The 13,225-nt window shown below is 43.7% G+C and overlaps 1 protein-coding gene across 1 annotated transcript in view; it reads left to right on the top strand.

Moving 5' to 3' along the window:
* The window catches only part of Armc3 (armadillo repeat containing 3), an 83,080-nt gene extending 80,365 nt beyond the window's left edge, over positions 1-2,715 (top strand). Inside the window, 1 exon segment of the mRNA XM_042055318.1 lies at positions 2,528-2,715. Coding sequence (XP_041911252.1) covers positions 2,528-2,715 — 188 coding nt within the window.
* Positions 2,716-13,225: the final 10,510 nt, after the last annotated feature.

Below are 13,225 nucleotides of genomic sequence, written 5' to 3'. Positions count from 1 at the left end.
TCTTCTTCTTCTTCTTCTTCCTCTTCTTCCTCTTCGTTGTCATCATTGTCTTTGCCGTCATCTTCCTCTTCCTTTTCTTCTCCTCTCTTTTTACGCCCCTGGGTCCTTATTGCTTACATCATGGCTTCAGTTTTAGTGGTTTGGGGGATTTTTGTGTACGCGAATAAGTAGGTCTCTGTTTCTTGTGACTTTTCCTGAGCTCTATCCTTTCTGTTGGTTTAACTTCATTACATTGTGTCAGCAATGAGTGTCTACTTGGCCAAACTTTAGTCAAACTCCTGAGCCCTCCTCCCAGGGTCATCTATAGTTTTTCCTGTTATATATATATCAAAGAATCCTGCTGTTTTACTTACTTATTTTCATTGCCATGACAAAATACTTGATGATAACTCAAGGAAGAGTTTGATTCGGAGTTTTAAAGTGGTACACTCCATCAAGGCCAGGAAAGCATAATTGGAGGGGTGTGAGCCGAGGAAGGCATGGTGGAGGGGTGTGAACTGAGGAAGGCCTGGTGCTTTTCTAGCACGTGGTAGTCAACCTTTCGTTTCTGTGACAAAAACATCCAAGATCAACTCTTAAGGACGAAATGTATCTAGGTTTATCATTTAGTTTTCTTTTAACATTAAAAATACTAGATTTTCTTTATTTGAATAAATGCTCAGAGTTAACCGCAAGATTGGAAATCTTGAACTGTAGTTGGCTGGTTCTGTTGATGTGGGCCTGCGGTGCAACAGGAAGCCCGTGACAGTGCAAAGCTGCCCAACTCATGCTGTCTCAGAAGCAAAGAGAGAAAGGATGTGCCCTTGATTCCCTGTACCCACTTCAACGGCGCCCCATGCTCACCCCAGTGCCCAGCCTTCCACCAGCCTTGCATCCTAAGTCTCTCCCAGCGGGCCACAGACTGGAGATCTAGCCTCAGATAGACACTGTGACACAGTCCAGAAGCAGAGCCCCCCAAGCCCTGCAGACAGCCAGACTATGATTATCTTGAGAAAGCCCCCATTTGTTTTTCACGAGAACAGCTGGCGCATGAAGGGAATCAAGCTCTAAGAATCAGACTAATCAAGCTGCAAGCAGCTGAAGCAAGCAGGGCCTGCTCTCTCCATGCTTATGTACCCTGCACACAGATCGAGCGATAGACCAATTAGTTTATTTATATATCCTTTCTCTGAGGATTCGGAGCCAATGTCTATCTCTCCTTTTGATTTTGCTTCAAAGAGTCCAGGCCAGTGCGTTTATATCGGCATTATGGGGGCCCTCCTGTTCCTTCACCAATAGGCACGTCTGCATGAGTCATTTTCTAGCCGTGTGGCTTCATTTATTTAGCTATCCAGAAAATGGTGGGGCTTTTTTTTTCTGGTTTTGTTTTGTTAAGTCTCATTTTATTAATATAGATGAGAGAGAGAAATGGAGAGATAAGGAGCCTGGTCTCTTAAAGAACAGAGCGCTCAGTGTGCACCCCGGGTCTGCTTCAGTCGGAGAGCAGGGTGGGGTGGAAGAATTCACCATTTAAAGATGTGAGGTGCTTTGCTTCCGGTAGCCGTTATTCTGCCTTATTAAACAAAGTAATAATAAAATAAAAATCAAGAGGAAATTTAAAAATCTGTTCAGTTCAGCATGAATTGAGTGAGCTTGTGTACAAGGCATTAGGCTTGATCCCAGTCACCCCCTCCTCGCCCATCTCCCCCCCCAATGAAACGTGCTAGAAACAGACCGAGAGTCCCACTCAGAAGGGGCCTCTGGGATTTGTGATGCTTAGTAGTTTTTAAATTTTCTTTTGTTTTTTCTACTTTTTGTTTGTTTGGTTGGTTTTGGTTTTCCGAGACAGGGTTTGGCTGTAGTTTTAGTTTTGTGTGTTTGTTTCTGTGTCTTTGCCACTCTGTGTGTTTCTTTAACCTGATTTTTATTTTGTTTTGCTTTTGGAGATAAGATCTCAGCATACAGCCTAACCTGTCCTTGACCTCATGATAATCCTGCTGCTTCAACGCTCAGGAGCTGGGATTATGGGTGTGTTCACATCATATCCAGCAGGGTTTTTTTTTATTAATTTCTTTACAGTTGTTTCATTTAGTCATTAAAAAATTAATGATTTACTTAATATGTACATTCTTCCAGAATTTAAGGCACAGACCTCTGATTAGGATGGGTGTAGGGATAGAAGGGCTGAGGACATCTGACTCCACAAGTCTGGAGTTGGGGTGCACAGCTCACTTTCCCTGGCACTGTACCACTGTCCTCTCTTTAGAGGAAGCTGAAAAGTCTTAGATCAGTTTGCTTTGGAACACTCTCCTCCTGGGCTGACGGCAGCCAGTCCTTTCTCTCACGCTGTGGCTTTGTGGGATGGCAGCCATACCCAGTGACAAGCCAAGCGATACATAGTATATTAATGAGCAATTGCCCAGTACCAAATGCTTTCATAAATCACTGCCAGAAGCAAGTATACAGTCCAGGGAGGTGCTGAGCTGTGCACTGGAGGGAGCACAGAAAGCCTTCCGCATACCCTCTAGAGGATGGGCTTCCTTTCCAGGGTACAGACACCCCACTTCAAAGTCAATGCACCACCGACCAAGGTCAAGAGCCCCTGATAGAGTTGGAGGGCCAACAGGGAGTTCCAACCCAAACAAGGATGCTCACCTCCTGGCAGACAGTACCCCTCTGTCTCCTGACCTCCTGCGGGATGACAAGCTTCAAACCAGTGAAGTTTTAAGATCCTAAAAGTAACGCTGCCTCCTTGTAGAGCATCCCAGATTCTTGTCATGATCAGGGGAAGAATTCAGAGATGAAGATCAAGAAGAAACCGGGAGAAGGTTTTATCGTATAAGGCAAACATTCATACTTAAGAGTGAGTGCAAGAGTCAGAAGAGATGGATGTGCCAAGGATATTGAACAGCTAGTCTCAACAGACATGTCTGTAACACTGGATGGGAGCTGGAGGCAGAGCCTGAAGGGTTCTTTTCTGGGACTTCTTTTCAGGAACTCTTGGATATGCCAGAAAAAAAGAATTTCAACATAAGTCAATGTTAAGAAGAATTGGGATTTATTAAGTGATTTGAATGTGAATATCCCGATGGGTTTACAGAAAGAGGAACACTTAGGAAAAGGTGAGCACAGCCCCAAGTGCGAGAGTAGATTTCTCAGGAGAGTACCACCTAAGTGCTTAGCCAAACCGCAAAGAGGAAGTCGGTGGTTCTGAAGTTCATATCAAAGTGCTGTTGGGGAATTTTTTGTTAGGTAAATGAGACCATAGGGTGGATCCTAATGTATGCTGTATGAGATTACAGCTGAGAGGATAAAGCCACAGGCCAAAATGGGGGTGTTAGGAAGCTAAGATGTTCGTGATGTTAATAAAGTTTATGTTATTTATGAGATTCCCAAATATTTCAGGTGTACTTATGAGAAAGGAAGAAAGTTGTATTTGCTTAGGCTGTATGCATAACTCATTGCTGTTTTAGCATTCTTGTGTGAACTTTTTCTGCATAAGGGGATGCTGTCTTTATGTAGACAACCTTCTCAGCCCATGTTGTTGATTATGGTCAAGTCTTGATTCTCACTAACAAGAAATTTTACCCAGAGACCAGGGAGGACTCTTTTGCCTTTGCTTATTCCCTTGATTTTCACTGTCTTTATGTCTTCCCTCAATTTCCTTCTCTGAGACTTTGACTCCTTAATCTTAAAGGTTGGTGATGGCTGAAGATTCATTTTCTGTCACCAGCAAACTCTGCTGAAGGGCGGGATTTTGGATGAGTTAAGGTGGGGACTCTGGGAATGGGTCAGGATTGTCCTGGGATAGGTTTGTGGATGCCTGTGTGTGTGTCATGGAGCCATGTGCAGAATGGGAACTGCCAATTCTGAAAGTCTATGATATGCAACAAAGCAAGGAACAGCCATTGGTTGTGAAGGCCACGCTTGTCTCAGCCCATCAGGGAAGGGTTGATGGTCCCCTGACATCCTACCGTAATACAGCTGTGTGGTGGCCTTAGCCTCTAGCCACCATGCCCTCAGCGTCTTGCTTTCCTAACATATTTAACCTCTCTCAGCACCCAAGAAAGTCACTACTTCAGCAATAGGGAAATTGAGGCCCTATCTCTATTAAGATTTTGTGTGTAGAAATAACCAGTAACAATGTAAAACAAACATACATAAACACTTCAAGGGGAATAAACAATAGTTTCTTCTGGGGCCAAATATAGGTGACCACAACTTCCAAACAGACTTAGGTTACTTCAAATTTCATGTTCCAAGGAAGTAACAATTTCATGATGTTCTTATAGTAACAGAACAAAGAAAGTTATAATCAGGGCATGCTCCAGATACTTTGGTGAGAGCACCAGGCAGGCAGGAAGACCTCTGCTAGTGAACCCTTGAAGACATCTTTAGCAGTTTGGTAGCAGCCAAGAATCTATTCACACATTCCAAAGGATGCAAACAACAGTCCCTTGGACGTCTGGTCACATACAAGAGGTGGACAATAAATGCTATTCAAGGGGCCTTGGTAGACAAGCTGGCTTGGGTCTGCAAGCTTTCTCACTTCTCCAGGATCCCCAACATCGCCCTCAGGGATCAGCCTTTGCTGGCTGTGGACAGCTTCCTTCTGCTCAGAGGAGTGACGTTGTGGCCGCGTGGCCTGCTGTACTTTCCTGATACTTCTCAAATATAGCTGAGGGGTTTGGTCCCAGAAGCTACTTTTAGTTCTTACAATATTTTAGGTACAGGCAAAGCAGAATTTTCAATCAAAGTCAATATTCTTTGAGGCACCCCCGCCTTTCAGCCAGTCTCCGCAGACCAGCCAAGGGCCCAGACATTTTCATGAGCTGCTTGACCTGTCTCACCTCATGCACCTTCCTTACCAGCTGCTGCAAGAGAATTTGCTCTGTGTTCACAGTCGCACAGGCATGCCTAGATGAGAGAACATGCTTCTAACAGAATCAGTTCCTCAGCAGGAGAATGGAAAGCTCCGTGTGAGCTTGCACTGAGATGCATATTTGCATATGCTAACGACCCAGAGAGCTCCAGTGCACTGAGGGGTTAGGGATGTGAGGCCAGAGCTCCTAGAGCTTTGCTGCCCGAGAAAGGGAGCTGCATGCAGATGGCATCAGTGGAAGCAACTGGGGTGTAATCTATTTTTAACGTTATTTTTCAAATCCACTTGTGCTAAATTAGTCATGTTAGATTAACCAGATAACTTTCTGTGGGGTTTGTTGTGACTAGATTTCTTTATCAAAAGTACTGTTTCTCTTTCTCCTTTCTTTCTTTCTTTCTTCCTTCCTTTCTTTCTTTCTTTCTTTCTTTCTTTCTTTCTTTCTTTCTTTCTTTCTATAGGGGGGCATGTGTTTTTATGTCATTTACAGCTTAGAAAGACTGATTCACTCAGGTTCCTGATTTCTGTGAATATAGAAATGTTTCCTTTCCATTGCCAAGTTACTGTGTGATGACCTTATAATAAAGAACAGATTATCGAGAGAAAGTACATACATGTATTAAGTTTTGCATGGAATTGGGCCCTACATAAAGAAAAAGAGAGAGGGAAATCCATATCTGCATACTAGATGTGGTGAAAACGGGGTGACTGTGGAGAAGAACAGTTAAAGGTGACAGGAATGGCTTCATGACAGTCAGCTGGGGGTAACTCTGTAAGGCCTGTCCACATTCCTCTTCGTGTCCCATTAGCCAGGCTCCTGTCATTTTATAACGCTCTTCCATTTTGGATGAACTTTGACCATTTCTGAAACTACCGTAATCTGATATGAATTAAAGTCACTTGTATCTCTAGATTCTTGCCATTCCTGCACTCAGCTGACTCAGAGACAGCCTGACGCAAGCACATGCTATAGACGTGGTGTAGAACCTCTGCCCTTTCTCAGAACCTGTAAGTGACCCTCCTCCCCTACTCTGCCTCATGGAGAAGTCTCCTCGGAGACCGGCCATCCTGCTATCGAAGGCACTGGTAATTCTTCTGACAAATGTCTTACCCAAAAGGACAATACATCTGAGAGCACCCCTTGAACCTCAGTGTCCCTGCGTCTTCAAAGAGAACAGACAGAGATGTGGCACTCTCTTACATGAGCATCTTTCTTTAACAGTGTATGGAACCATCTTCTTGGCCCACTAAATGCCGGGTGAAGGCCCTGTAGCTCTTCTTCATTTTGGTGTCTGTCTCCTTTCCTTTTTGGATCGGATTTCCGCGTGACTCTGCAAAGGCCCTGTCATATTCTCCCTTCTCTTGTGGTGATAACTTACTCCTGTTGTAGGAGGCTGCTTGTTTGTTCCCAGCCTCTCAGCCCTGAAATAACCACACAGAAACTGTATTAATTAAATCATTGCTTGGTCCATTAGCTCTAGCTTCTTATTGACTAACTCTTACATCTTAATTTAATCCATCTCCCTTAATCTGTGTATTGCCATGTGGCTGCAGCTTACCAGTAAGGTTCCAGCATGCCTGTTCCTGGCAGCAGCTACATGGCATCTCCTGACTCCCCTTCTTTCTCCCAGCATTCACTTTAGTTTTCCCTGCCTACCTCTATTCACAGCATACAGAGGGGAAACCCACATCGCGCCCCCTTTTCTGTCTAAATGAAAAGGAAGGTTTTAATTTTAACATAGTATAATTACATATAACAAAGCAGGTGTCAAGCAAAAATTATAGTTAGAACATTTATATCTACCTTATCTTTTATCATAACTAAGGAAAACTGTAACTACAACTATCTATTCTTCAACACCATCGAAGATTCCGGAAGGATATAATATTACCTAAGTTACCAGGAAGTACATTGTAAGCAACTTCCAAAACTCTAGAATTGACAGAGATATATTGTTGCATGGACACTCACCCAAAGTTCTTTAGTGATGTGGACACCCATCTTTAGTCTACTGGTATTTAGTAGAATTTTCCATGAAGCAGGAAATGATGTGGGATTCCCCTCTGAATGCTGTGATTACTGTTGATTAATAAAGAAACTGCCTTGGACCTATAGCAGGGCAGAACAAAGCTAGGCAGGGAAAACTAAAGTGAGTGCTAGAAGAAAGAAGGCAGAGTCAAAGAGAAGCCATGGAGCCGCCACCAGAGACAGATGTGCTGAAACTTTGCTGGTAGGCCACAACTTCAGGGTAATGCACAGATTAATGGAGATCTGTTCAATTAAGATGTAAGAGTTAGCTAATAAGAAGCTAGAGCTAATGGGTCAAGCAGTGATTTAATTAATAAGTTTCTGTGTGGTTATTTTAGGAGTTTGGGCAGCTGAATGGTCGGAAAACAAACAAGCGGCCTCTAACAACAAGGACATTTCAAAGACAGTTCCACCTATATTAGCAGTTTACTAGTCACATTTTTCTGTGTCCTGTAGAACGTCTGGCAGACTCTTTCATGAAGCAGGAGCCCCGCAAGATCGTCTAAGGCAAGTTCAGCAGTCATTTCTCTGTGGGTTCTGCATGTCCAGTTTATATAGCTTAACATTAAACAGTCCAGGCAAGAGCAGTTTCTTGCCAGAGGGCTAGCAATCTCCATAAGGACCTTCTGCGGGTGCTCATCCTCCTCTTGAGTTATTGGTGCTGCCAGGAGCAGATATGTTTCATTGTTATGAAAAGTCCCATTCAAGTGCTCTGTAGCCAAACCTCCCAAAAGAGCTGTTTGTGCTGGCAAACCAGGAGGCCGCTGTTTTTTAAAGAAGCCACACAGTTTTTATTGTGCCTCTTAAAGCAGCCATGGTGCCCTTGCTCACAGGGAGCCCATCTAGAAAATAAATTGTGGCTTCCATGAAACTGTGCTAAACTCTGTTCTTTTGTGTCTAGAATTCCTTTTCAAGCTCTCTCAGGTTTTAAATGGATTTAGTTAGTTATGTTGACATGTCAATTTGTTGTAGTTGGCTGCTTGTTTGTTCCCGGCTTCTCAGCCCCTAAATAATCACACAGAAATTATATTAATTACAAAACTGTTTGGCCTCTTAGCTTATGCATACTTCTAGTTCACTCTTATTTCTTAAATTAACCCATTTCTATTATTTTATATTTTACCAGGAGGTTCGTGGCCGACTGGCAAGGTTGCAACCAACAGCTTGCATCTTTCTCCTCTGGCAGCTCCATGGCATCTCTCTGACTCTGCCTCCCTTCTCCCAGCATTCAGTTTAGTTTTCCCCGCCTACCTCTATTCTGCCCTGCTGGACCCAAGACAGATTCTTTATTAATTAACCAATAAAAGCAACACATATACAGAAGGACCTCCTACACCGTACTGTGGTACAATATTTTAAGGGAGAAGGGAGCTTTATTCCAATGCGTTGTTTAGGAGTATGCCCCTTTCTGACATGGACAACAAAATGGCAAGAGTCTGAAGCATCTGCTCACATTGACACCATAGTTAGCAAGCAGAGAATGATGCCTACACACTACAACGCAGCTCACTTTCTACATTTACACAGCTACGAGTCTTCTGTCCAAGGGACCACTTGTCCTCAGATGGGTCTTCCTACATCAATTAGCCCAGTCAAGGAAGTCCTCCACAGGCAAGCCCAGAGGCCCCTCTTCCTGGCAAGTCTGCATCCCATCAAGGTGACAGTTAACCCTTGCCATCACAGGCATGGTAGTCACTCACAGGAGGACTTTCCTAACTTACCCCATCCCCTACAAGGCTGGAACCAAAGAGAGAATTCAGCAGATATGTGCAACCTGGTTTTGATGGAAAAACCAAACAAAACTTTGGCTCCTTACACAAGGTAACTAAAAACAGGATGACCACTTTTGTGCCTCTGCCTTTATCTGTGTCTGTACTTTGGCTGAAAACACAGAAATAAGTCTTTGACTTAACCTCTCCTTCTGAATCATTTTGATTTTAGCACAGATTGTACTCTCTCATGAAGACAATTATCTTTGAGGCTAGACCCTCAACAATTAACAGATTAGTAACTAATGACTTAGTGAACCACCTTTTAGACCAGCACACCTTCCGGACAACAGAGGAACTAGAGCTAAGACATATGAGCAATGGTTGTGAGGACCGTGCCTTCACTAGAATTGCTTCATTATGTAAAGTTTATGCCTTCCATTTAAATCTTAACCTCAAAGATAAATATTGCTAGACCCCTTTATTTGTTCTAACAAAACCAGTATCAAATAACTGTCCTTCCCAGCTGTCCCCATGTCTTTAGTTGGTATGTTGGCAGGTGAGCTGCATCCTCTGCCGCTGTCAGAACCTATACTTTTGTCTTAAGAACTCTGGAAACATCTTTGTTGAGTTGTTATGCCATTAGAAGCTCACTATGTAGACTATACAGGCCTGGAGGCTTGCAATAATCTCCCACATTTCCTGAGTGCTGGGAACCTAGGCAGGTCACGGTGCCTACCTATCTGTTACATGGGTTCTGGCCTGAAGAGCATTTGCAAGGCATTATCCACTGAGCCTCCACCCCAAACCCTGACTATAAGGTTTTTAATGCTTTGTATTCAAATCAATTAGATTTTCTAGAATGTTGGTTTACTTGTAGTGGGTAGAACTGTCTGGGGAGCATTAGGAGTTGTGACCTTGTTGGAGGAAGTGTGCCACTGGAGATGGACTTTAAGGTTTCAGAATCCCAGACCCTGTCCAGCTAGCAGACTCCACCCCCGCCTTGCATTTGTGGAACAGTTGCAAGCTTTCAGCCACTGCTCCACTGCCATGGTCCCCAACACGATGATCATGGGCTCTAACCCTGTAGAACTGTGAACCCCAAATTAAACATTTGCTTTTATAAGTTGCCTTGGTCATGGTTTTTTTTCATGGCAACAGGAAAATGACTAAGACATAGCGCTGTCTCTTTGTTTAAACCTAAACTTCATGTCAGTTCCCTGAAGATGGAGTTGACGCCACTGGACCTTCATATCCATTCCTTTTTCCAATGTGGAACGAATGTCCTCTCTCTGCTCTTCACTGGTGAACTGGGCATGGGTGGCTGAGCCGACCTAACCCGCGGTCGCTGGGACTTTTACTGTAAAACTCTGGTGACAGTGCTGTAATCTAAGAGAGTATGATTTGTGCCCCATCGACACAAACATCCAAATTCCTAGGCTGCAGCGGAGAACCACTTGCTCACAGCTCCACGGGTCCATTCGATGGCTAAAAATATGTTGCTTTCAAACAGAGTTCTAACCAAAATAAATTCTTCCCTTCCTGAATCAAATGCTGCTACATCTGTTCAGCAAGGTCAATCTGTGAATACAATTTGGAAGCAGGAATAAAAATAGGAATGCCTATGTTCACTCATACGGACTAATTACTAGAGCCCTTTCATTTTCTGAATCTTCTCTTTCTGGACTCTGAGTGTGTGAACACCTCCACCCTGACACACACTTTGAGGATGTTGCATTTCCCATGTTTTTGACCTTTTTCTGTTTTGCATCTGAAAGTGTTTAAAATACTAAGAGAGGTGGCTCACAGCGAAGATGTTCCTTCCTCATCCACTGGCTGCCTGGTAGTGTTTTGGAGTCTGGATCTGAGCCTACCTCTCTTTTATTCTGAATGTTCAGCTTACCCCAAGACAGCGATGTCCAAACCTGTCCCACCCAGATCCCTGGGATGAAGGAGCATGTGTAGAGTGAAGGGGGTGGTAGGTTTGAGCACGCCCCTGTTTTTTGTTTTTGAGGTACTTGGAATCAAATCTAATGCTTCATATATGCTGGGCAAGTTGCTCCACCTCTGAGCTACGTCCAAGCTCACTAGTTTAAAATGATTCTCTCTAGAAAGATGGATGGGCTTGGAGACAGACAAAACTGATGGCGAAATCTGTGAACTCTGGTGACATTCCTTTATCTTCTTTCTTGTGGCATGAGTTTAACACTGTTGTTCGGCTTGATGTTGACCTCAGAGCTTCTTGTATGCTAGCCAAATGAATGACCACTGAGCAACACGCTAGCTTCTGCTATGAGTTTAGTTAGTGCAACACAAGAGAGGGGACCATGGCAATGCATTTGGTCAGTGTGTCTTCTAGCACAGAGAGGGGACCATGGCAATCCATTTGGTCAGTGTGTCTTCTAGCACAGAGAGGGGACCATGGCAATGCATTTGGTCAGTGTGTCTTCTAGCACAGAGGAGGGACTATGGCATGGCAATGCATTTGGTCAGTGTGTCTTCTAATCGATGAGTGTGATGGCTAGTGTTAATTGTAACTATGAATAAACTCACTGTTTGGTAATTACACTAAAAATACTCCTAAAAAGATTAAGCTGTCCTAGAAAATAGATTATTCTCCCTCCTGCAGATAATCTACTTACGGCTTATTTCAAGGTCTGTATGAATTGCCCATTGATTTTTTTTCCCCAAACTTTTTCAGGATGTATTTCCTTTCTTATCGTGTATAAAACAGTTAACTATTCAGAGCCCTTAAACAAACAAATGCTCCAAATGTAAAGTGGATAGAACAAAGTCTATCACCCCACTTACACCCAACAAATACTTCTGTGGTACTGGGAACAGACCAAGAACCTTGTGCCAGCTCAGTCCCACAAGCTGCCCTCTAGGCCAGTAATAGAATTATAGTCTGAAGAATTCGGATTCCAAGAGCCTGCCCTGCTCGCTCATCTTATTTTTCAGGAGAAAACTTGAGGTCCAATGAAGCAAATGACTTGCTGAAAGTCTCTGATACTTTCATAGTGTTTCTAGTGTTCATTTGGAGCACAGTTCTAGCACACCTGAGAGAGCTGTCTTCCCATACATTAGGAAAGGGTGAAGCAAGATTGCTTTGCTTCTCAACAACCGAGCAGCTGGCTTCTTTTTGTTGTTGTTGTTGTCTCTATTCAATGAGACTATGATGCCCTCCCGCCATTGCCACTTTCCCAGGAACCAGAATAAAATAAATTTAGCAGTGTGGCAATTTGAATGTAATTGGCCCACATACACTCATAGGGAGTGACACTATTAGAAGGTGTGGTTTTGTTGCAGGAAGTGTGGCCTCATTGGAGGAAGTATGTCACTGTGGGGATGGGCTTTGAGGTCTCATATATGCTCAAGCCACAACCAGTGTCTCAGACCACTTCCTATTGCTTCAGCATCAAGATGTAGCTCCTTCTCCACTCTCAGCTCCTTCTCCAGCACCATGTTACCTGCAGACTGCCATGTCCTGCCATGATGATAATGGACTACATCTCTAAAACTGCAAGCCACCTGTCTTAGGGTTTCTATTCCTTGAAAAGACACCACAACCATGGCAGCTATTATAAAGGGAGACATTTAACTGAGGTGGTGGCCTACAGTTTGGAGGTTCAGTCCATTATCATCATGGCAGGGAGCAAGGTGGCATGCAGGCAGACATGGTGTTAGAGAAGTAGCTGAGAATCCTACATCTTTCAGGCAACAGGAAATGAACTTAGACACTGGGCAGTATCTTGAGCATAGGAAACCTCAAAGCCCACCCTACAGTGATGCACTTCTTCCAACAAGGCCATATGTACTCTCCCAAGTCATACCTCCTAATAGTGCCACTCCCTATGAGTTTATGAAGGTCAATTACATTTAAACCACCACACCACCCAATTAAATGTTTTCCTTTATAAGAGTTGCTGTGGTCATGGCTCTCTTCACAGCAATAGAAATTATAACTAAGAAAACAATAAATCTCATTTAAAACTTTATCACATCTATTTTATTTGGGTGTGTGTGCTATGTGTGTGCATGCGTGCATGCATGTGTGCCACCTACCGGGGACCAAGGGGCTAAACACCTGAGCTGTGAGGGAATGTTTCTCATTCGTGCCTTTACACCATTATACTCCTCCAACTTCCTAAGCTTTCATTTTCTTTAATAACCCATCATGTCCAGTTTGTGGTATTCATATACATGTGGGGCCTTCCACTGGAGTATGCGTGACCTTCAGGATCCACTCTTAGAGAAAAATGACTCTCCCTCACCCAGAGATTACCAGCTGTGCACAGCTCCTCAGTTAGGAGCTCCCCTCTCCATGCTATAACGTGGACTGGATTGGTCACATACAGACATCCATAGTCGCGTGAGTTCATGAGTATGGAAGCCTTGTCATGTCCAGAAGATGTGATTTTGCTCTGACCCTCCATAATCTCCAACTATTACTATCTTTCCACCCTTCTTCATGATGGTCTTGAGCTTTGGGGGAGGGGTTGTGATATAGATGTGCACTTCTTCTCTGCACTTTGGCCAGTCCCCGTTGTTTCTATGCTACCACTATCCACTGTGCAAAGATACTTCTCTGATGGGGTCTGAGAGCGGAGCAAATGTACGTATAAAATA

Source organism: Arvicola amphibius, chromosome 6 (assembly GCF_903992535.2).
Source record: "Arvicola amphibius chromosome 6, mArvAmp1.2, whole genome shotgun sequence".
Lineage (NCBI taxonomy): Eukaryota > Metazoa > Chordata > Mammalia > Rodentia > Cricetidae > Arvicola > Arvicola amphibius.
The sequence above is the reverse complement of the archived record's forward strand: the minus strand, read 5'-3'. Positions and strand labels throughout refer to the sequence as shown.